General features: G+C 55.6%; 2 protein-coding genes across 3 annotated transcripts in view; one reads left to right on the forward strand and one right to left on the reverse strand.

Annotated features, from left to right (window-relative positions):
* LOC140427619 (ribosomal RNA processing protein 1 homolog B-like) overlaps nt 1–24,792 on the reverse strand; it is a 944,136-nt gene that overhangs the window by 740,700 nt on the left and 178,644 nt on the right. The gene's annotated exons all lie outside the window — the stretch shown is intronic.
* Nucleotides 69–24,792, forward strand: part of pwp2h (PWP2 small subunit processome component) — a 78,560-nt gene continuing 53,836 nt past the window's right edge. For both annotated transcript variants that reach the window (XM_072513028.1, XM_072513029.1), the window contains exons 1-9: nt 69–191; nt 8,153–8,265; nt 8,822–8,916; nt 9,070–9,169; nt 9,401–9,544; nt 12,534–12,669; nt 12,845–13,047; nt 14,441–14,584; nt 14,864–14,934. In XM_072513028.1, coding sequence (XP_072369129.1) covers nt 174–191; nt 8,153–8,265; nt 8,822–8,916; nt 9,070–9,169; nt 9,401–9,544; nt 12,534–12,669; nt 12,845–13,047; nt 14,441–14,584; nt 14,864–14,934 — 1,024 coding nt within the window. In that variant the 5' untranslated portion in view covers nt 69–173. The remainder of the gene's footprint in view (nt 192–8,152; nt 8,266–8,821; nt 8,917–9,069; nt 9,170–9,400; nt 9,545–12,533; nt 12,670–12,844; nt 13,048–14,440; nt 14,585–14,863; nt 14,935–24,792) is intronic.

The following is a 24,792-nucleotide window of genomic DNA, read 5'->3' on the forward strand; positions in this document are numbered from 1 at the left end:
AACAGGGTGTGAGACTTTCTGCTCACCCCAGTCCAACGCCGGTATCGCCACTTCAGGGGGAGGGGGAGGGGGAGGGGGAGTCAGGATCGAGGTCAAGGGTGGCGCTGCGGTCTGCCGGATGTGAGCGAATAGCGGGGCGGAAATGAGGTTGAGGCGAGCACGCTGGAGCCGGAATGAAGTTTGGATACCGGGTGAGAGAGAGAGAGAGAGGGGGGTGAGAGGATGGGGGGGGGTGAGAGGATGGGGGGGGGGAGTGGGGGTGAGAGGATGGGGGGGGGGTGAGGAGTGGTGGTGAGGATGGGGGGGGGGTGAGGAGTGGTGGTGAGGATGAGGGGGGGGGTGAGGAGTGGTGGTGAGGATGGGGGGGGGGAGTGGGGGTGAGGATGGGGGGGGGGGAGTGGGGGTGAGGATGGGGGGGGGGGAGTGGGGGTGAGGATGGGGGGGGGGAGTGGGGGTGAGGATGGGGGGGGGGGAGTGGGGGTGAGGATGGGGGGGGGGGAGTGGGGGTGAGGATGGGGGGGGGGGAGTGGGGGTGAGGATGGGGGGGGGGGGAGTGGGGGTGAGGATGGGGGGGGGGGAGTGGGGGTGAGGATGGGGGGGGGGAGTGGGGGGGAGGATGGGGGGGGGGAGGATGGGGGGGAGGATGGTGGGGGGGAGGATGGTGGGGGGGAGGATGGGGGGGGGGAGGAGTGGGGGTGAGGATGGGGGGGGGGAGTGGGGGTGAGGATGGGGGGGGGGGGAGGATGGTGGGGGTGAGGATGGGGGGGGGGAGTGGGGGTGAGGATGGGGGGGGGGAGGATGGTGGGGGTGAGGATGGGGGGGAGGAGTGGGGGTGAGGATGGGGGGGGGGAGTGGGGGTGAGGATGGGGGGGGAGGATGGTGGGGGTGAGGATGGGGGGGGGAGTGGGGGTGAGGATGGTGGGGGGGGAGTGGGGGTGAGGATGGGGGGGGAGAGTGGGGGTGAGGATGGGGGGGGGAGTGGGGGTGAGGATGGGGGGGGGGGAGTGGGGTGAGGATGGGGGGGGGAGGATGGTGGGGGTGAGGATGGGGGGGGGGGAGTGGGGGTGAGGATGGGGGGGAGGATGGTGGGGGTGAGGATGGGGGGGGGGGAGTGGGGGTGAGGATGGGGGGGGTGAGGATGGGGGGGGGGGAGTGGGGGTGAGGATGGGGGGGGAGGATGGTGGGGGTGAGGATGGGGGGGGGGGAGTGGGGGTGAGGATGGGGGGGGAGGATGGTGGGGGTGAGGATGGGGGGGGGGAGTGGGGGTGAGGATGGGGGGGGGGAGTGGGGGTGAGGATGGGGGGGGGAGTGGGGGTGAGGATGGGGGGGGGAGTGGGGGTGAGGATGGGGGGGGGGAGTGGGGGTGAGGATGGTGGGGGGGGAGTGGGGGTGAGGATGGGGGGGGAGAGTGGGGGTGAGGATGGTGGGGGTGAGGATGGTGGGGGTGAGGATGGTGGGGGTGAGGATGGTGGGGGTGAGGATGGGGGGGGGGGGTGGGGGTGAGGATGGGGGGGGGGAGTGGGGGTGAGGATGGTGGGGGGGGAGTGGGGGTGAGGATGGGGGTGAGGATGGTGGGGGTGAGGATGGTGGGGGGTGAGGATGGTGGGGGTGAGGATGGGGGGGGAGTGGGGGTGAGGATGGTGGGGGGGGAGTGGGGGTGAGGATGGGGGGGGGAGAGTGGGGGTGAGGATGGTGGGGGGTGAGGATGGTGGGGGTGAGGATGGGGGGGGAGTGGGGGTGAGGATGGTGGGGGGGGGGGAGTGGGGGTGAGGATGGGGGGGGGGAGTGGGGGTGAGGATGGGGGGGGGAGAGTGGGGGTGAGGATGGGGGGGGGGAGTGGGGGTGAGGATGGGGGGGGAGTGGGGGTGAGGATGGGGGGGGGGAGGATGGTGGGGGGGGGGAGGATGGTGGGGGTGAGGATGGGGGGGGGGAGTGGGGGTGAGGATGGGGGGGGGAGTGGGGGGGAGGATGGTGGGGGGGGGAGTGGGGGTGAGGATGGTGGGGGGGGAGTGGGGGTGAGGATGGGGGGGGGAGTGGGGGTGAGGATGGTGGGGGGGGGAGTGGGGGTGAGGATGGTGGGGGTGAGGATGGTGGGGGGGAGTGGGGGTGAGGATGGGGGGGGGGAGTGGGGGTGAGGATGGGGGGGGGAGTGGGGGTGAGGATGGTGGGGGGGGAGTGGGGGTGAGGATGGGGGGGGGGAGGTGGGGGTGAGGATGGTGGGGGTGAGGATGGTGGGGGTGAGGATGGTGGGGGTGAGGATGGGGGGGGTGAGGATGGGGGGGGGGGAGTGGGGGTGAGGATGGGGGGGTGAGGATGGGGGGGTGAGGATGGGGGGGTGAGGATGGTGGGGGTGAGGATGGTGGGGGTGAGGATGGTGGGGGTGAGGATGGTGGGGGTGAGGATGGTGGGGGTGAGGATGGGGGTGAGGATGGGGGGGGAGTGGGGGTGAGGATGGGGGGGGGAGTGGGGGTGAGGATGGGGGGGGAGTGGGGGTGAGGATGGGGGGGGGGGGAGTGGGGGTGAGGATGGGGGGGGGGAGTGGGGGTGAGGATGGGGGGGGGGAGTGGGGGTGAGGATGGGGGGGGGGGAGTGGGGGTGAGGATGGGGGGGGGGGAGTGGGGGTGAGGATGGGGGGGGGAGTGGGGGTGAGGATGGGGGGGGGGGGGGAGTGGGGGTGAGGATGGGGGGGGGGAATGGGGGTGAGGATGGGGGGGGGGAGTGGGGGTGAGGATGGGGGGGGGGAGGGGGTGAGGATGGGGGGGGGGGAGTGGGGGTGAGGATGGGGGGGGGGAGTGGGTGAGGATGGGGGGGGGGGAGTGGGGGTGAGGATGGGGGGGGGGGAGTGGGGGTGAGGATGGGGGGGGGAGTGGGGGTGAGGATGGGGGGGGGGGAGTGGGGGTGAGGATGGGGGGGGGGGAGTGGGGGTGAGGATGGGGGGGGGGAGTGGGGGTGAGGATGGGGGGGGGGGAGTGGGGGTGAGGATGGGGGGGGGGGAGTGGGGGTGAGGATGGGGGGGGGAGTGGGGGTGAGGATGGGGGGGGAGTGGGGGTGAGGATGGGGGGGGGAGTGGGGGTGAGGATGGGGGGGGGAGTGGGGGTGAGGATGGTGGGGGGGGGGGAGTGGGGGTGAGGATGGTGGGGGGGGGAGTGGGGGTGAGGATGGGGGGGGGCGAGAGCGTGTGTGGGGGTGGTGGGAGGGTGGATGATGGGGGGGGGGGGGGGGAGGGGTAGACCATGTCTATTCGAGGCAGTTGTCCCAGGCTCTTTGTCCTCAGTTTATGGTACCTGTTCCGCCCCCTTCCTGGGGCCCTGAGCCTGGCTCGCACGCTTCCTTTTCTCACATCACATTTCCTTCTTTTCAAATCACTGTAAATCTGTGCCCTCTCGTTCTTGATCCAGTTTCTCCCAGTTTACTCTGTTCAGCCCCCTCGTGATTTTGAACATCGCTATCAAATCACCTCTCAGTCCCATCCTCTCTAACCTATCCTCACAGTTTCTCATCCCTGGAACCATTCCTGTAAACCTCTTCGCTCTCTCCAATGTGCTCACACCTTTCCTATCGTGTGACATCCCGAACTGTACACAAAATTCCAGCTGAGGTCCAACTAGTGTCTTGTGTAAGTTCAGCACAACCTCCTTGCTCCTGTACTCTATGTCATAGAATTTACAGTGCAGAAGGAGGCCATTCGGCCCGTCGAGTCTGCACCGGCTCTTGGAAAGAGCACCCTACCCAAGGTCAACACCTCCACCCTAACCCCATAACCCAGTAACCCCACCCAACACTAAGGGCAATTCTGGACACTAAGGGCAATTTATCATGGCCAATCCACCTAACCTGCACATCTTTGGACTGTGGGAGGAAACCGGAGCACCCGGAGGAAACCCACGCACACACTGGGAGGATGTGCAGACTCCACACAGTCAGTGACCCAAGCCGGAATTGAACCTGGGACCCTGGAGCTGTGAAGCAATTGTGCTATCAATTGTCCTGATTAATAAAGCTCTGAATACTATCTGCTTTATTAACTGCTCTCTCCACCTGTCCAGTCACCTTCAACGATCTCTGCAGATACACCCAGCTCCCTCTGAATTGTACCCCTTATTTTATATTGTCTCTGTTTTTCGTACCAAATGATTCACTTCACAATCTCGGTATTAGATTTAATCTGTTACATGTCCAGCCATTCCACCAATCTATCTAAGGGTGAAATTCTACACTTTCCTAACAGTTTACAATGCTTCCAAGCTACATATCTGCAAGTTTTGAAATTGCTCCTCAACACCAAGATCTAGATCATTAATGATGTGGAGATGCTGGCGTTGGACTGGGGTGGGCACAGTCTGACATAGAACATACAGTGCAGAAGGAGGCCATTTGGCCCATCGAGTCTGCATCAACCCACTTAAGCCCTCACTTCCACCCTATCCCTGTAACCCAATAACCCCTCCTAACCTTTTTGGTCACTAAGGGCAATTTAGCATGGCCAATCCACCAAAGCTGCTGTGGGAGGAAACCGGAGCACCCGGAGGAAACCCACGCAGACACGGGGAGAACGTGCAGACTCCGCACAGACAGTGACCCAGCCGGGAATTGAACCTGGGACCCTGGCGCTGTGAAACCACAGTGCTAACCACTGTGCTACCGTGCTGCCCTAACAACACCAGGTTAAAATCCAACAGGTTTGTTTGGAGTCACTAGCTTTCGGAGCCCAGCTCCTGCACCTGTTGGACTTTAACCTGCTGTTGTAAGACTTCTTAGTGGATCATTAATAAACAGGAAGAAAAGCAGTGGTCTCTTACTGACCCTAGGGAGCTCCTCTATATATTGTCCTCCAGTCTGAATACTATCTGCTTCCTGTCACTCTACAATTTGATATTTACGCCACTACTGTCCCTTTTATTCCATGGGCTTCACAAGCCTGTTGTGCAGGAAAGTACCAAGTGCCTTTTGGCAGTCGATATACATCAGCATTACCCTTACCAGCTCTCTGTTAACTCATTAAAAATCTCTAGCTGGTTAAACATGAATAGTCTTTTTTTAATTAACCCAAGTGATTGGTAACTTTTTCCCAGATTATAATTTCTGAAAGGGTTGCCTGAGATTGACCTGACTGCTCTGTAGTTGCTGTTTCTATCGTTTTTGAGCAAGTGGAATTCTCCAGTTCTCTGTACCTTTGGAAGAAGATAATGTCTGGTGTCTCTGCGATTTCCACTCTCACTTCCCTCTTGTCCCTTGGGTGCACCTCATCGGGTGCTGGTGTCTCATCAACTTTACAGCCAGCCCATCTCATTATCAATTTTCAGCCCATCCTTTGCCTGAACTGCCTCCTCTTTCACCGTGACTTTGGTAGCATCTTCGTTCAGGTGAAGACAGATGCAAAGTGCTCATTTATCTCAGTCGTGAGGCATAATATTCAATACACAGGCTTGCCCTCCGAGGACACCCTCCGAGGGTGAGAGTTGTTTAGAGGCCTGGGAGGGCTGGAATACATGATGAATTTTCAAATTGGTGTTCAGGAAGAGGATGCTGACAAAATAAGCAGTAGAAGTGGAGATTGTAGAGCTCACGGATGGGGTGAAAACTGATGGACAGGACATACTGGAAAGGTTGACTGTGCTTAAGAGTGGACAGGTCTGTACGGCTTGCATCCGGCTTACCAGAGGAAGTGTCTGAAGATCGCGGAAAGGCTTGTCGTAATCTTCAATTTTCTGTGGATATGGGGAAGGTGCCAAAGTATTGGAGAGTGGCACACATGATACCCTTTATCAAGAAAAAGCATAAGGACCATGTGAGCAACGGCAGGCCACTCAGTCTAACAACAGTTGGTGCGATATTAGAAACACTAATCAGGGAAAAGAATCAACAGATGCTTGGATAGAATCGCAGAATCCCTACAATGCAGAAGGAGGCCATTCAGCCCATCAGGTCTGCACCAACCCTCTGAAAGAATGCCACCCAAGCCCACTCCCCCACCCTATCCCAATAACCCCTTAACCTCACCCACACATCTTTGTACACTAAGGGGCAATTTATCATGGCCAATCCACCTCTTTGGGCTGTGGGAGGAAACCGGAGCACCCGGAGGAAACCCACGCAGACACGGAGAGAAAGTGCAAACTCCACACAGACAGTCACCCGGGGCCAGAATTGAACCCGGGTCCCTGGCGCTGTGAGGCAGCAGTGCTAACCACTGTGCCACCGTGCTGCCCGAGGTTTGATTTGTTTGTTAATTAAACAAAGCCAGCATAGATTTGTAGGGGACAGATTATTCTGGAGTAATCAAATTGCATTTTGTGATGCAGTAACGTAGAAGGCTGATGAGGGGAATGTGGTGAATGTTGTCTATATGGATGTTAAGAAAGCATTTGACAAAGTAGCACAGGAAAGGCTGCTCAACAAATTGAGGCTCGTGGAATAGGAAGGTTGGAGGCCAATTGGGTAAAATATTAGCTTAAGGAGGAAAAGCAGTACGTCGTAGTTTTGTTACAGTAAAGAAGGCCATTCAGCCCATCGCATTTATGTTGGTGTTCCTATAGAATAATTCCCGTTCTGCTACTCTCCCCACATTCCTCCTGTTTAGATATTGAGAAAATGTCAATAGGTTTATGGCAGAGAAGGAGGCCATTCTGCCCAACGGGTCCACTGCACGAAAAACAAGCCACCCATCCGAGTCATTTTTCAGCACTTGCTCCGTAGCTGTGGGTTACAGCACTTGAGGTGCAAATCCAGGCACCTTTTCAATGAGTTGAGGGTTTCTGCCTCTATCACCCTTTCAGGCAGTGAGTCCCAGACCCTCTCAACTCTGAGTGAAAACATTTTTCCTCATCTCCTCTCTCATCCTTGTACCAATCACTTTAAATCTCTGCCCTCCTCCCCCAACCCCCCCTCTCTCATCTCCTGTATCCAGGCCATTCACAGTTTTGTACACCTCAATCAAATCTCCCTTCGGCCTCCTTGTTCCCAGGAGAACGCCGCCAGCCTTTCCAATCTTTCCTCAGAGCTGCAATTTTCCAGTCCTGGCAACATTCTCGTCAACATCCTCTGTAACCTCCCCAAAGCAATGACAATCTTCCTGTAATGAGGTGACCAGAACTGCACACCGTACTCCAGCTATGAACCAACCAATGTTTTCTCTAGTTCCTTAGTAACCTGCTGTACCTTTAATGATGGATTCTAGCAACGTCTGACCGTAGTTTCCTGTTTTCTGTCCCCTCCTTTCTTGAACAAAGGTGTTGGTTACATTTGCTATTTTCTGATCAGCTGAGTCGAAGAAATTTTGGAAGATTTTAACAAAAGCCTTTATTATCTCTGCAGCCACTTATTGTAAGACCCTAGGATTCAGGCCATCTGGACCTGGGGACTTGTCATCCTTTAGGCCTGATAGTTACCCAGCACCTTGTCCCTGGTGATGCTTTAAGTTCCTTGTTCCCATTCAACCTTGGTTTTCAAGTATCTTTGGGAGGTTTGCCAGTGCTGTTTGGCGGGGTGTAAACTAGATTGGTAGTGGGTTGGGAACCTGAGGGTGAATTCAAATGGGATAAAATCAAAAATGGAAGGCAGAAAATTAGTGAATGGGTCTGGAAGGCAAGGAAACAAAAGTTAGGACATTTTTTTGAAAAATGGGAGTTTGGCCGTGCTCAAGGTGTATTAATTGCACCGAAATGTAAGGTGTACAGCTACTAATGCAGCTCAGCTGAGGGCAGAGATAGTACATCATCATCGCTGTTACAGAAAGAGGCTTGAAGAGAGACCAGAATTGCAGCTCAATTCTCCAGGTTACGGGGTTTTCGGTGGAGTTAGAGAGGGGGATACAAAGGGACAGGCTGGCCATTCTGGTCAAAGAAACAATTAGAGCTGTGATGCAGGATCATCAAATCAGGCCATATGGATTGAACTAAGAAACAAAAAAAGGGTCAGTCACACCAATGGGAATTCACTACGGAGCCCTGGGCAGGTGGAGAGAGAACAGTCAAATCGCTGCAAAAAACAATGGTGCAGTATGGTGTGGTAATGGAACCCCCCCCCCGGATTCATTAGCTCCTCAGGGCCCCCCCGCCCCTCTGCTCCTGGATTAATTAGCTCCTCAGGCCCCCCTACCCCACCCCCAGTCTCTGCAGCTCATTGAATAAACATTTATTTTTCCATCCCTCAGTTCTCGAACTTGCTGGGGACAGTTTATCGCCAGGGAAACCTGAATTATTCACCAGATGGAAACTCTGTTATCAGTCCGGTCGGAAATCGAGTCACGGTCTTCGACCTGAAAAAGTGAGTTTGTTGAGATTTACAACCCGCGTGTCAAAGTCTGGGGGGTCTCGTGCAGCAGGAGAGATGGGCAACACGGTAGCACAGTGGTTAGCACGGTTGCTTCACAGCGGCAGGCTCCCAGATTCAATTCCCGCTTGGGTCACTATCTGCAGAGTCTGCACGTTCTCCCCGTGTCTGCGTGGGTTTCCTCCGGCTGCTCCGGTTTCCCCCCACACGTCCCGAAAGACGTACTTGTTAGTTGAATTGGACATTCTGAATTCTCCCTCTGTGTACCCGAACAGGCGCCGGAATGTGGCGACTAGGGGCTTGTCACAGTAACTTCATTGCAGTGTTAATGTAAACCTACTTGTGACAATAAAGATTATTATTATGGGGGTCAGTGTGTCGAACTCTGGGGGTCACGTGCAGCAGGAATGAGGGAGACATGGGCAATGACACAAAACAAAGAACTTGTATTCTTATTGAGCCGATGGCAATGTGCTTGGCCACCAAGGAAATCGCGTCACTTACACAGGAGAGTTTGGCTGAGCACTGACCACATTTGGTTTTGTTTCAGTAACAAGTCGGAGACGCTGCCGTTTGCCGCACAGCGGAACCTTGTGTGTGTGGGACAGTCTCCAGATGGACACCTGGCCATTCTGGTCGATGAAGGTAGGTGGATTATACGGCCTGGCCCTCGCCCCCACTCCCGAATCCAGCCCTCCCTCTTGCGCTGCACGCTCTCCCCACCTCCTCCGCATTGCCCTCCCCTTTTCCTCCTGCCTCTGTTTGGTCTCTAATCCTGCTGTGTGTTTGTGTTTACAGAGGGGGCTGCCTTGTTGGTCAGTTTGATCAGTAAGTCTGTGCTGCACCATTTCCACTTCCACACTCGGGTCCACAGTGTCAGCTTCTCCCCCGATGGCAGGTAAGAGGCCCCAATGCGGCAGCACCACCTTCTTGCTTGCTGCAAAGAGACATCTCTTTACACCGTGCTGCCTGACTGGAGCCGACCCTGTCACGAAATGTGCACTTCCCAATGGCCAAAGTCGGCGCTCCGTTGTTCAATTAGACGGTGTCACCCGAGCAGTCTCCGAGCAGCAGACAGACTTACCCCACGTGCTCCATTTGGACTGATTTTGTTTTTGTTGTTTAACAGGAGGTTTGTGGTGAGTAAGGAGAACGTTGTTCTGATGTATCACGCACCTGGCAAGACCCGGGAGTTTAACCCTTTTGTTCTGGATAAAAGTTATTTTGGACCCTATGATGAGACGACGTGCATCGACTGGACTGACGATTCAAAGTAAGAACCTTTCACTGTCTTGATGTCCCACGCTGGCGGTGCAGTCACTGTTGTAGAGTATCTGTACACAGCAAGATCCCATAAATGTTCGTGATAATGGTCAGATAATCTGTGTCCGTGGTGATGGCAGCCTGGGTGAGCAAGCTCCTGGTGGAAGGCTTGAATCCACTAAATGGGAGAGTGGGAATGCCTCTCTCTCTGGTGCCAGCGTCACAGATGTTCCGGCTGCTGTTTTCCCATAAAAACAGAAAATGCCGGATAGACTCAGCAAGTCTGGCAGCATCTGTGGAGAGAGGAACAGAGTTAATGTTTCAGTGACCCGTCTACAGAACTGAAGAAAGTGTAGTTGGAGACGTGGGTGTAGGAGGTGGGGCAGAATAGAAGAACAGAGATGGGAAGGGGCAAAGGAGAGATTGACAAAGGCGTCATGGACAGGGCAGTGGGCCATTAACGATGAAGAGTGCTAATAGTGGCAAACAATAAGATAGCAGAATGTGTTATTGGGAACAAAAGTCAGCAACCAGGGACAGGTGGCCATGTGGGGAGGGTGGGGTTATGTTGGGGAAAGTCAAGGAAACAAAAAACTAACTACAAAGTGGGGGGGGGGGAAAGGTCCCAGTCTAAAGTTGTTGAACTAGGTAGTGAATCCAGGCGGCTGTAATGTGCTGAATCGGAAGATGAGGTGTTGTTCTTCCAGTTTGAGTTGGAACATTGCAGCAGGCAAACGAGGGGACAAACATGTGGGCATGAGAACAAGATGCTGAGTTAAAATGGCAAGCGACCAGAAGGTTGGGGTTATGCTTGTGGACTGAGTGAAGGTGTTCCGCAATGTGGTCACCCAGCTTCTGTTTAGTCTCCCAATGTAGAGGAGACGCATTGGGAGCAGCTAATGCAGTCGCCCAAATTGAAGGAGGTGCAAGTGAAATGCTGCTTAATCTGAAAGGAATGTTTGGGGCCTTTGTCAGTGAGGAGAAAGGAGGAAAGAGGTGGGGGAGTGGGTGAAAGGGGCCTTTGCAAAGGAAGGTGCTGTGGGAAGGGTCTGCAGGTTTTTGGGGCTGGTGGCGGAGTGGACCAGGGTATCCCGGAGGGAGCGGTTCCTGCGGAATGCTGATGGCGGGAGTGAGGAGAAGATGTTTGGTGGTGGCGTCATGCTAGAGTTGGCGGACTGGTGGAGGTCGATCCTTTGAATGTGGAGGCTGGTGGGGTGAAAAGTGAGAACAAGGGGATTCTGTCCTGGTTCAGGGAGAGTGGGGAGTGGGCGAGGGCAGAGGTGGGGGGAGTGGGCGAGGGCAGAGGTGGGGGGAGTGGGCGAGGGCAGAGGTGGGGGAGTGGGAGAGGGCAGAGGTGGGGGGAGTGGGTGAGGGCAGAGGTGGGGGAGTGGGTGAGGGCAGAGGTGGGGGAGTGGGTGAGGGCAGAGGTGGGGGAGTGGGTGAGGGCAGAGGTGGGGGAGTGGGTGAGGGCAGAGGTGGGGGAGTGGGTGAGGGCAGAGGTGGGGGAGTGGGTGAGGGCAGAGGTGGGGGAGTGGGCGAGGGCAGAGGTGGGGGGAGTGGGTGAGGGCAGAGGTGGGGGAGTGGGTGAGGGCAGAGGTGGGGGGAGTGGGTGAGGGCAGAGGTGGGGGGAGTGGGCGAGGGCAGAGGTGGGGGAGTGGGTGAGGGCAGAGGTGGGGGGAGTGGGTGAGGGCAGAGGTGGGGGAGTGGGTGAGGGCAGAGGTGGGGGGAGTGGGTGAGGGCAGAGGTGGGGGGAGTGGGCGAGGGCAGAGGTAGGGGAGTGGGTGAGGGCAGAGGTGGGGGGAGTGGGTGAGGGCAGAGGTGGGGGGAGTGGGTGAGGGCAGAGGTGGGGGAGTGGGTGAGGGCAGAGGTGGGGGAGTGGGTGAGGGCAGAGGTGGGGGAGTGGGTGAGGGCAGAGGTGGGGGAGTGGGTGAGGGCAGAGGTGGGGGAGTGGGTGAGGGCAGAGGTGGGGGAGTGGGCGGGGGCAGAGGTGGGGGGGTGGGCGAGGGCAGAGGTGGGGGAGTGGGCGAGGGCAGAGGTGGGGGAGTGGGCGAGGGCAGAGGTGGGGGAGTGGGCGAGGGCAGAGGTGGGGGAGTGGGTGAGGGCAGAGGTGGGGGAGTGGGTGAGGGCAGAGGTGGGGGAGTGGGTGGGGGCAGAGGTGGGGGAGTGGGTGGGGGCAGAGGTGGGGGAGTGGGTGAGGGCAGAGGTGGGGGAGTGGGCGGGGGCAGAGGTGGGGGAGTGGGCGGGGGCAGAGGTGGGGGAGTGGGTGGGGGCAGAGGTGGGGGAGTGGGTGGGGGCAGAGGTGGGGGAGTGGGTGAGGGCAGAGGTGGGGGAGTGGGTGAGGGCAGAGGTGGGGGAGTGGGCGAGGACAGAGGTGGGGGAGTGGGCGGGGGCAGAGGTGGGGGAGTGGGCGAGGGCAGAGGTGGGGGAGTGGGCGAGGGCAGAGGTAGGGGAGTGGGCGAGGACAGAGGTAGGGGAGTGGGCGGGGGCAGAGGTGGGGGAGTGGGCGAGGGCAGAGGTGGGGGAGTGGGCGAGGACAGAGGTGGGGGAGTGGGCGGGGGCAGAGGTGGGGGAGTGGGTGAGGGCAGAGGTGGGGGAGTGGGCGAGGACAGAGGTGGGGGAGTGGGCGGGGGCAGAGGTGGGGGAGTGGGTGAGGGCAGAGGTGCAAAGAAACTGGGAGAATGGGATGGAGTCGTTACAGGGAGCGGGGTGTGAGGAGCTGTCGTCGAGGTAACTGCGGAGTTGGGGTTTGCAATGAATACCGGAAATGGAGACCGGTCCTGGAAGGGAATGTCGGAGATGGACCATGTGAAGTTGAAAATCGGAGTGTGCAGCATATTGATACAGTCTTGAGTTTATCCGGCAGTTTCTGTTTTTATTCCAGATTCCCAGTGTCGCAATGTTTTCCTTTTATTTGTGTTATTTTTGGGCAGTGTGTGTTGAGTTAGATGCTGTGAGCTGGTGTACCTGTGGTTGATGGGGCTGTGTGTTGTGTGTTGCAGGTGTTTTGCAGTGGGCAGTAAGGATAGCAGCACCTGGGTGTTTGGAGCTGAGCGATGGGCCAACCTCATCTACTATTCACTGGGAGGGCACAAAGATTCCATCATCGCCTGCTTTTTTGAAGAGAAGAGTTTGGACGTGAGTAGCCGTTAATCTCATTCACTCCCCAAGCGGAGCACATTCTTCCTCCCACACCATTCAGAATTCACTGTTCTCAGTCAGAGGAGCCAGTGCTTGACCTCAGTGCCCAGGTGAAGGGGTACAATGTGGATAACTTTGCTGTGGTTCTAATGAAGATGTTTTGTTGCCACAGATCTATACTCTGAGTCAGGATGCGACCCTCTGTGTGTGGCAGTGTAATACAGAAACTGAGGCCCTCCAGCCCCGACTCCCAAAGAACAAAGCAGATGGCGATCAGAGTGAAGAATTAGGGGTGCAGAATGCAGATGTGATTCACGGCAAAGTGGAATCAGAACAGGAGAGGATTGGGAAAGTGAAATATTCACGAGTTGGAAAGTGAGAAATTATCCAGACACACTTTGCTTTGTCTGTCTCTTTGACAATGTGTCCGTCTTTTTGTAAGTCTCCGTGTATCTGTGTCTGTGTGTGGGTCTGTGTCTGTCAAAGAACAGGAACAGGCCCTTTGGCCCTCCAAGCCCGTGCCGACCATGCTGCCCGACTAAACTACAATCTTCTACACTTCCTGGGTCCGTATCCTTCTATTCCCATCCTATTCATATATTTGTCAAGATGCCCCTTAAATGTCCCTATCGTCCCTGCTTCCACTACCTCCTCCGGTAGCGAGTTCCAGGCACCCACTACCCTCTGCGTAAAAAACTTGCCTCGTACATCTACTCTAAACCTTGCCCCTCGCACCTTAAACCTATGCCCCCTAGTAATTGACCCTTGTGTGTGCGCGTGTCGCTGTGTGTGCGCGTGTCGCTGTGTGTGCGCGTGTCGCTGTGTGTGCGCGTGTCGCTGTGTGTGCGCGTGTCGCTGTGTGTGCGCGTGTCGCTGTGTGTGCCCGTGTCGCTGTGTGTGCCCGTGTCGCTGTGTGTGCCCGTGTCGCTGTGTGTGCCCGTGTCGCTGTGTGCCCGTGTCGCTGTGTGTGCCCGTGTCGCTGTGTGTGCCCGTGTCGCTGTGTGCGCCCGTGTCGCTGTGTGCGCCCGTGTCGCTGTGTGCGCCCGTGTCGCTGTGTGCGCCCGTGTCGCTGTGTGCGCCCGTGTCGCAGTGCGCGCCCGTGTCGCAGTGCGCGCCCGTGTCGCAGTGCGCGCCCGTGTCGCAGTGCGCGCCCGTGTCGCTGTGTGTGCGCGCGGCGCTGCGTGCGTCTCGCGGTGCGCGTTCTATACCCTCTATCTCACACACCCTGGTGTGAAGGCCATTCAGCCCCTCGAGCCTGCTCCAACATTGAATAAGTTCATGGCTGACCTGATAGTAACGTCAAATCTGCATCCCGCCTACCCCCCCAACAGCCTATCACCCCCTTGCTGCCCAAGAATCTATCCACCATTGCGTTAAAAATATCCCAGGACTCTGCTTCCACTGCCTTCTCAGCAAGAAAGTTCCAAAGGCTCACGATCCTCAGAGAAGAAATTTCTCCTCATCCCCATTTTAAATAAGTGACCCCTTAGTTTTTAAACAGCTACCCCAGAATTCTAGATTCTCCCACAAGAGGAATCATCCTCTCCACATCCACCCTGTCAATACCCCTCAGCATCTTGTGTTTCAATCAAATCACCTCTTACTCTTCTAAACTCCTGCAGGTACACATGCCCCCCTCCACCGCTCGACCCCATCCTCGCGCCCCCTCCCTAGCTCTTCAACTACGTGCCGGTTTGCTCGCTCTTGTCGCATGGTCTCTCGCTCTCATCGCTCTCTCTGTATTTTGGAATTTTTTTTCTCCCCAAAGGCATTTCTTCAATAAAGAGAAGGATTTCAATGATCTGACAGCTGCTGCCTACCATAAGAAAACTCACCTCCTGGTCACTGGCTTTGCTTCTGGGATATTCCACCTTCACGAGCTGCCTGAATTTAACCTCATCCACTCTCTCAGGTAAAGCCCAAGGGTAGGGTGGTGTGGAATGTGGAGGGCAGTAAACTGGGGCAGGTTAGGATGGGCAGCAGGGAAGGGGAGGGTGAATAATTGGGGTAATCTCCCTGAATCTAATTTCCTGACAGCTCCATGACTGAAATCGACCAGTAACTGGGAGTCCAGCCTCACTGCTCCGTCCCCACTCAGTGTCAGCGGAGATGGGGGGGAATCGGATCAGATTCCAGCCTAATGGGAATGTTGGGTGACTGTCAGCGGCTCCTGATTCATGTCCGTCTCCAGTATTTCAGACCGGAGGATCGAGTCCATTTCCATTAATGTGTCCGGGGACTGGATCGCATTCGGGTGCCCAGGTGAGAAAGCGTTTGTTACTTTACTGTCTGTCCCAGTGAATGTATCGCAAGTTTGCTGATGATCCAAAACTAGGTGGGAAGGTAAGCTGCGGGGGGGACACAGAGTTATTCACTTTGGTGGTAAGAATAGAAAAACAGAACTTTTGTTAAAGGGCTTGTAAGTGTTGATGTTCAGAGAGACTTGGGTGTGCTTGTGCAAGGAACGCAGAAAGGAACAGTTAGCTTCAGCCAGCAGTTAGGAAAGCTAAAGGTACATTGACATTTATTGCAGGGAAGTGGAGTACAAGAAGAAGGAATTCTAGCTACAATTGTGCAGGTCTTTGGTGAGACCACACCTGGAATACGTTGTGCTTACCTGGATGAGTGCAGCTCCAAAGGCACTCCAGAAACTTGACACCATCCAGGACAAAGCAGCCCCGCTTGATTGCTACCCTTTCAAAAAACATTCAAACCCTCCACCACCGACACACAGTAGCAGCCGTGTGTACCATCTACAAGATGCAGTAACTCACCAAGGCTCCTTAGGCAGCATCTTCCAACCCCACAGCCACTACCATCTAGAAGGACAAGGGCAGCAGATACATTGGACACCACCACCTGGAGGTTCCCCTCCAGCCATTCACCATCCTGACTTGGAAATATTGGATTTGGATTGGATTTTGGATTAGATTTATTGTCACGTGTACCGAGTGACACTGAAAAGTATTGTTCTGCGTACAGTCCAGACTGATTGTTCCATACATGAACAACATGGGACATACGATACACAATGTAAATGTATAGACACAGACATTGGGTGAAGCATACGGAAATATATTGTTTACTCACTTTCGCTGGGTCAAAATCCTGGAACTAAAATTTTGAATATAATCATTTTTTTAAAAAAAATAATTTTTATTAAAATTTTCACAAAATATCAACCACAAAATATAGAAAGAAAAGAACAACCCCGCGCCCCCCCCCCCACCCCTCCGGGTTGCTGCTGACCAATGTCTACCGTTCTGCCAGGACGTCTAAGAACGGTTGCCATCGCCTGAAGAACCCTTGCACCGATCCCCTTAAGGCAAATTTCACCCTCACCAATTTAATAAACCCCGCCATATCGTTGATCCAGGATTCCACGCTCGGGGGCCTCGCATCCTTCCACTGAAGAAGAATCCTTCGCCGGGCTACCAGGGACGCAAAGGCCAGAATTCCGGCCTCTTTCGCCTCCTGCACTCCCGGCTCCCCTGCAACCCCAAATATTGTGAGCCCCCAGCCTGGCTTGACCCTGGAACCTACCACCCTCGACACCGTCCTCGCTACACCCTTCCAAAAGTCCTCCGGCGCTGGGCACGCCCAGAACATGTGGGTGTGGTTTGCTGGGCTCCCTGAGCACCACAACACACCTGTCCTCACCCCAAAGAACCGGCTTAACCTTGCCCCGGTCATGTGAGCCTTATGCAGCACCTTAAATTGTATGAGGCTGAGCCTCGCGCAAGAGGAGGAAGAGTTCACTCTCCCCAGGGCATCCGCCCATGTCCCCTCGTCAGTCTCCTCGCCCAACTCCTCCTCCCACTTACCCTTTAGCTCCTCCACCGAGGCCTCCTCCTCCTTCTGCATCACCTGATACGTTGCCGAGATCTTCCCCTCTCCAACCCACACCCCCGACAGCACCCTGTCCTGGACCCCGCGTGGCGACAACAGTGGGAACTCCACCACCTGCCGCCGAACAAACGCCCTTACCTGCATATATCTGAAGGTGTTCCCCGGGGGGAGCCCAAACCTCTCCTCCAGCTCACCCAGGCTCGCAAACTTCCCGTCCACAAACAGGTCCCCCATCCTTCTAATACCTGCCCTGTGCCAGCTCAGGAACCCTCCGTCCATCCTCCCCGGGACAAACTGCTGGTTCCCCCGAATCGGGGACCACACCGAGGCCCCCACCTCCCCCCGTGACGTCTCCATTGCCCCCAGATTTTGAGGGTAGCCACCACCACCGGGCTCGTGGGATGCCTCGTTGGAGGAAGCGGCAGCAGCGCCGTCACCAGCGCCTCCAGGCTCGTGCCCACACAGGACGCCATCTCCAGCCTCTTCCATGCCGCCTCATCCCCCTCCATCACCCACTTACGCACCATCGCCTCATTGGCGGCCCAATAATACCCACAGAGGTTAGGCAGCGCCAAAACCCCCCCATCCCTGCACCGCTCCAGGAATACCCTTCTCACCCTTGGGGTCTTCTGCGCCCACACAAACCCCATGACGCTCCTGTTAACCCGCCTGAAGAAGGCCTTGGGGATGAGAATGGGGAGGCATTGGAACAGGAACAAAAACTTTGGGAGCACCGTCATTTTAACTGACTGCACCCTACCCGCCAGGGAGAGCGGCAGCACGTCCCACCTCTTAAACTCCCCCTCCATCTGCTCCACCAGCCTCGTGAAGTTAAGCTTATGTAGGCCCCCCCATCTCCTAGCCATCTGGACCCCCAGGTACCTGAAATTCCTCTCCGTCCTTTTTAGCGGGAGCTCACCAATCCCCCTCTCCTGGTCCCCGGGGTGCACTACGAACAACTCGCTCTACCCCATATTAAGCTTGTACCCGGAGAAATCTCCAAACTCCCTAAGGATCCTCATCACCTCCGGCATTCCCCCCACTGGGTCCGCCACATAGCAGCAAATCATCCGCATAGAACGACACCCGATGCTCCTCCCCACCCCGCACCAGCCCCCTCCAGTTCCTCAACTCCCTCAACGCCATGGCCAGGGGTTCAATCGCCAGCGCAAAGAGCAGGGGGGACAGGGGACACCCCTGCCTCATCCCCCGTTGTAGCCGGAAATACTCTGACCTCCTTCTGTTCATGGCCACACTCGCCACCGGGGCCTCATACAGCAGCCTCACCCCACTGACGAACCCCTCCCCGGACCCGAACCTTTTCAACACCTCCCACAGGTACCCCCATTCCACCCTATCAAGGCCTTCTCCGCATCCATCGCCGCCACTATCTCCGCTTCCCCTTCCATCGCCGGCATCATTATAACATTCAAGAGCCTCCGTACATTAGTATTCAACTGCCTCCCCTTCACGAACCCCGTCTGATCCTCGTGTATGACCTGTGGCACACAGTCCTCTATCCTCATGGCCAAATTCTTTGCCAGCAACTTTGCATCTACATTTAGGAGTGAGATCGGCCTGTATGACCCACACTGTAGGGGATCCTTGTCCCGCTTCAGGATTAGGGAAATCAGCGTTCTAGACATAGTCGGGGGCGGAGCCCCCCCCTTCCCTTGCCTCGTTGAAGATCCTGACCAACAGCGGGCCCAGCAGGTCCGCATACTTCTTGTAAAATTCAACCGGGATCCCATCCGGCCCCGGTGCCTTCCCCGCCTGCATGTTCCCTATCCCTTTGACCAACTCCTCCAACCCAACCGGCACCCCCAACCCCGCCACCTGCACCTCCTCCACCCTCGGAAACCTCAGCTGGTCCAGGAAACGTCCCATTCCTCCCTCCTCCAGTGGGGGCTCAGACCGGTACAGTTCCTCATAGAAGTCCCTGAAGACCCCATTGATACCCACCGCACTTCGCACCGTGCTCCCTCCTCCACCCCTAACTCCCCCGATCTCCCTAGCTGCCTCTCGCTTCCGAAGCTGGTGCGCCAGCATCCGGCTCGCCTTTTCTCCGTATTCATATACCGCCCCCTGCGCCTTCCTCCACTGCACCTCCGCCTTCCTGGTGGTCAACAAATCGAACCCAGCCTGGAGGCAATGCCGCTCTCTAAGCAATCCCTCCCCCGGGGCCTCCGCGTACCTCCTGTCCACCCTCACCATCTCCCCCACCAACCTGTCCCTCGCTCTCCTCTTCCCCCCTCTCCTTTTGTGCCCTAATGGAGATCAGCTCTCCTCTGACCACCGCCTTCAGCTCCTCCCAGACCACCTCTACTTGCACCTCCCCATTGTCATTAACCTCCAGGTACCTCTCTATACACCCCCGGACCTGCCGCTCACCTCCTTGTCCGCCAGCAACCTCACCTCTAGGCACCACAGCGGGCACTGGTCCCTCTCCTCCCCCAACTCGAGGTCCACCCAGTATGGAGCATGATCATAAATGGTTATTGCCGAGTACTCCGTATCCTCCACCCTCGGAATCAGCGCCCTGCTCATGACAAAAAAGTCAATCCGGGAGTAGGCCTTGTGGACATGGGAGAAGAATGAAAATTCCCTGGCCCCCGGCCTCGCAAACCTCCATGGGTCCACCCCTCCCATCTGGCCCATGAACTCCCTCAGCACCTTTGCCGCCGCTGGCCTGCCTGCCCTAGACCTAGAGCGATCCGTGTCCCCCCCCCCCCCCCCCCCGCCATTATCAGTCCCCCTGTCTCCAGGTCCGGAATCCGGCCCAGCATATGCCGCATGAAACCCGCATCGTCCCAATTCGGGGCATATACATTGACCAGCACCACCCACTCCCCCTGCAGCTTGCCACTTACCATCACATACCTACCACCATTGTCTGCCACAATGCTCGACGCCTCGAACGACACTCTTCCCCACCAAGATCGCCACCCCCCGATTTTTTTTGCATCCAAACCCGAATGAAACACCTGCCCGACCCACCCCTTTCTCAACCTTACCTGATCCACCACCCTCAGGTGCGTCTCCTGAAGCATGGCCACATCTGCATTCAGCCCCTTCAGGTGCGCGAACACCTGGGCCCGCTTGACCGGCACATTCAGTCTCCTGACATTCCAAGTTATCAGCCGGATCAGGGGGCTACTCGCCCCCCTCCCCAACTGACCCCCACCAGCAGGCTCTCATCCATTGCACTCCCAGCACGGGAGAAAAGCCCGCGCTTCCCAGCTCCGGCCCTGCCCCTTCAACCCTAAGCGCGAGAAAAAGCCTGCGTTTTCCACTCGCCCGACCCCGCTGCCTCTGGCGCAGCTCCCTTTCCAGGCCTGGTCCTACTACCCCCAACTCAGCCCCCGCCCCCCCCGCCGCGGGGCCCCATCTCCCCAACCGACCATCAACCCCCCAAGCAGTTTACCTGTTTACCCCCCCCCCCCCCCCCCCCCGCCACGAGCCCACCCGGCGGACCTAATTAAAACAATGCCCAATCAACCCGCGAAAAACAAACCCCCCCCCCCCCTCGAAACACAACACAACAATCCCCAACCATCCCTCCACCGCGACCCTTAGTCCGAGTCCAGTTTTTCGGCCTGAACAAAGGCCCACGCCTCTCTGGGGACTCGCAATAATGGTGTTGATCCTTATAGGTGACCCACAGTCGCGCCGGCTGCAGCATACCGAACTTCACCCCCTTCCTGTGCAGCACTGCCTTCGCCCGGTTGTAACAGGCCCTCCTCTTCGCAACCTCCGCGCTCCAATCCTGGTAGACCCGGACCTCCGCGTTCTCACACCTGCTGCTCAGCGCCTTCTTGGCCCACCTTAACACACACTCTCGATCAGCAAACCGGTGGAACCGCACCAGCACCGCCCGCGGCGGCTCGCTGGGCTTGGGCCTCCTCGCCAGCACTCGGTGGGCCCCCTCCAGCTCCAAGGGCCCCTGAAAGGCCCCCGCTCCCATCAGCAAATTCAGCATGGTGACCACGTAGGCCCCCACGTCCGACCCCTCCAGCCCCTCCGGGAGACCCAGGATCCGCAGGTTCTTCCGCATCGACCGGTTCTCCATCTCCTCGAACCTCGCCTGCCATTTCTTGTGGAGCGCCTCGTGCGCTTCCACCTTCACCGCCAGGCCCAGGATCTCGTCCTCGTTCTCCGAGACCTTCTGCCGGACCTCCCGGATCGCCGTCCCTTGGACCGTCTGGGTCTCCAGCAGATTATTGATTGAAGCCTTCATTGGCTCCAGCAGCTCTGCTTTCAGTTCCTTCAAACAGCGCTGGAGAAGCTCCTGCTGCTCTTGCGCCCACTGCCTCCACGCTGCCTGGTCTCCGCCCGCCGCCACCTTGGTCCTCCTCCCTCGCACCTTTCTTTGCTTCAATGCCACTTTTTCTGATCGCCCCACTCCTGGTCCACTCCATACACTATCGGGGGAATGTTGCTGGCCCCTTCCCACACCGGGAAACGTCGAACAAGCACCGTTACGGGCCCTAAAAAGAGCCCAAAAGTCAGTTTTTAGCGGGAGCTGCCGAACGTGCGACTTAGCTCCGCATAGCCGCAACCGGAAGTCAACTTTGAATATATTCAAGAGGCGGCTGGATAGAGCACTTGGGGAGAATGGGATCAAAGGCTATGGGGAGAAAGCAGGATTAGGCTATTGAGTTGGATGCTCAGCCATGATCGTGATGAATGACGGAGCAGCTCGAAGGGCCAAAAGGCCTCCTCCTGCTCCTATCTTTTATGTATCTACGTATGTAACTCCCTCCCTAACAGCGCTCTGAATGTACCTACACGTCTGGACTGCAGCAGTTCAAGAAAGCAGCTCACCACCACATCTCTAGGGCAATTAGGAATGTGCAATAAATGCTGGTCTAGCTAGCGATGCCCACATCCTGTGAACGAATAGATTAAACAGTTTTGGGCTCTGTATTCGAGAAAGGATGTGTTTGTATTAGAACAAAGAAAATTACAGCACAGGAACAGGCCCTTCGGCCCTCCCAGCCTGCGCCGATCCAGATCCTTTATCTAAACCTGTCACCTATTTTCCAAGAATCTACTTCCCTCTGTTCCCCGCCCGTTCATATATCTGTCTAGATACATCTTAAATGATGCTATCGTGCCCGCCTCTACCACCTCCGCTGGCAAAGTGTTCCAGGCACCCACCACCCTCTGCGTAAAAAAACTTTCCACGCACATCTCCCTTAAACTTTCCCCCTCTCACCTTGAAATCGTGACCCCTTGTAATTGACACCCCCACTCTTGGAAAAAGCTTGTTGCTATCCACCCTGTCCATACCTCTCATAATTTTGTAGACCTCAATCAGGTCCCCCCTCAACCTCCGTCTTTCCAACGAAAACAATTCTAATCTACTCAACCTTTCTTCATAGGTAGCACCCTCCATACCAGGCCACATCCTGGTGAACCTCCTCTGCACCCTCTCTAAAGCATCCACATCCTTCTGGTAATGTGGCGACCAGAACTGCACGCAGTATTCCAAATGTGGCCTAACCAAAGTCCTATACAACTGTAACATGACCTGCCGACTCTTGTACTCAATACCCCGTCCAATGAAGGCAAGCATGCTGTATGCCTTCTTGACCACTCTATCGACCTGCGTTGCCACCTTCAGGGTACAATGGACCTGAACTCCCAGATCTCTCCGTACATCAATTTTCCCAGGACTCTTCCATTGGCCGTATAGTCCGCTCTTGAATTAGATCTTCCAAAATGCATCATCTAGCATTTGCCTGGATTGAACTCCATCTGCCATTTCTCTGCCCAACTCTCCAATCTATTTATATTTTGCTGTATTCTCTGACAGTCATCCTCGCTATCTGCAACTCCACCAATCTTCGTATCATCTGCAAACTTGCTAATCAGACCACCTATACCTTCGTCCAGATCATTTATGTATATCACAAACAACAGTGGCCCGAGCACGGATCCCTGTGGAACACCACTGGTCACCTTTCTCCATTTTGAGACACTCCCTTCCACCACTACTCTCTGTCTCCTGTTGCCCAGCCAGTTCTTTATCCATCTAGCTAGTACACCCTGAACCCCATACGACTTCACTTTTTCCATCAACCTGCCATGGGAAACTTTATCAAACGCCTTACTGAAGTCCATGTATATGACATCTACAGCCCTTCCCTCATCAATTAACTTCGTCACTGCCTCAAAGAATTCTATTAGGTTTGTAAGACATGACCTTCCCTGCACAAAACCATGCTGCCTATCACTGATAAGTCTATTTTTTTCCAAATGTGAATCGATCCTATCCCTCAATATCTTCTCCAGCAGTTTGCCTACCACTGACGTCAAGCGCACAGGTCTATAATTCACTGGATTATCCCTGCTACCCTTCTTAAACAAAGGGACAACATTAGCAATTCTCCAGTCCTCCGGGACCTCACCCGTGCTCAAGGATGCTGCAAAGATATCTATTAAGGCCCCAGCTATTTCTTCCCTCGCTTCTCTCCGTAACCTGGGATAGATCCCATCCGGACCTGGGGACTTGTCCACCTTAATGCCTTTTAGAATACCCAAAACTTCCCCCTTCCTTATGCTGACTTGACCTAGAGTATTTAAACATCCATCCTTAGCCTCAACATCCGTCATATCCCTCTCCTTGGTGAATACCGATGCAAAGTACTCAGTAAGAATCTCACCCATTTCCTCTGACTCCACGCATAAATTCCCTCTTTTGTCTTTGAGTGGGCCAATCCTTTTTCCAGTTACCCTCTTGCTCCTTATATACGAATAAAAGGCTTTGGGATTTTCCTTAACCCTGTTAGCCAAAAATATTTCACGACCCCTTTCAGTCCTCTTTATTGCGCGTTTGAGATTTGTCCTACTTTCCCGATATTCCTGCAAAGCTTCAGCAGATTTAAGTCGCCTAGATTTTATGTATGCTTCCTTTTTCATCTTAGCTAGTCTCACAATTCCACCCGTCATCCATGGTCCCCTAATCTTGCCATTTCTGTCCCTCATTTTCACAGGGACATGTCTGTCTTGCACTCTAATCAACCTTTCCTTCAAAGACTCCCACATTTCAAATGTGGATTTACCCTTAAAGAGCTGCTCCCAATCCACATTCCCTAGCTCCTGCTGAATTTTGTTATACTTGGCCTTTCCCCAATTTAGCACTCTTCCTTTAGGACCACTCTCGTCTTTGTCCATGAGTATTCTAAAACTTACGGAATTGTGATCGCTATTACCAAAGTAATCACCGACTGAAACTTTAACCACCTGGCCGGGATCATTCCCCAATACCAGGTCCAGTATGGCCCCTTTCCGAGTTGGACTATTTACATACTGCTCTAAAAAACTCTCCTGGGTGCTCCTTACAAATTCTGCTCCATCTACGCCTCCAACACGACATGAGTCCCATTCAATGTTGGGGAAGTTAAAATCTCCCATCACGACCACCCTATTGCTCCCACATTTTTCTATAATCTGTCTATATATTTGTACCTCTACTTGGATTGGATTGGATTGGATTTGTTTATTGTCACGTGTACCGAGGTACAAAGAACAAACAAAGAACAAAGAAATGTACAGCACAGGAACAGGCCCTTCGGCCCTCCAAGCCCGTGCCGACCATACTGCCCGACTAAACTACAATCTTCTACACTTCCTGGGTCCGTATCCTTCTATTCCCATCCTATTCATATATTTGTCAAGATGCCCCTTAAATGTCCCTATCGTCCCTGCCTCCACTACCTCCTCCGGTAGTGAGTTCCAGGCACCCACTACCCTCTGCGTAAAAAACTTGCCTCGTACATCTACTCTAAACTTTGCCCCTCTCACCTTAAACCTATGCCCCCTAGTAATTGACCCCTCTACCCTGGGGAAAAGCCTCTGACTATCCGCTCTGTCAATGCCCCTCATAATTTTGTATACCTCTATCAGGTCGCCCCTCAACCTCCTTCGTTCCAGTGAGAACAAACCGAGTTTATTCAACCGCTCCTCATAGCTTATGCCCTCCATACCAGGCAACATTCTGGTAAATCTCTTCTGCACCCTCTCTAAAGCCTCCACATCCTTCTGGTAGTGTGGCGACCAGAATTGAACACTATACTCCAAGTGTGGCCTAACTAAGGTTCTATACAGCTGCAACATGACTTGCCAATTCTTATACTCAATGCCCCGGCCAATGAAGGCAAGCATGCCGTATGCCTTCTTGACTACCTTCTCCACCTGTGTAGCCCCTTTCAGTGATCTGTGGACCTGTACTCCTAGATCTCTTTGACTTTCAATACTCTTGAGGGT

Source organism: Scyliorhinus torazame, chromosome 8 (assembly GCF_047496885.1).
Source record: "Scyliorhinus torazame isolate Kashiwa2021f chromosome 8, sScyTor2.1, whole genome shotgun sequence".
Lineage (NCBI taxonomy): Eukaryota > Metazoa > Chordata > Chondrichthyes > Carcharhiniformes > Scyliorhinidae > Scyliorhinus > Scyliorhinus torazame.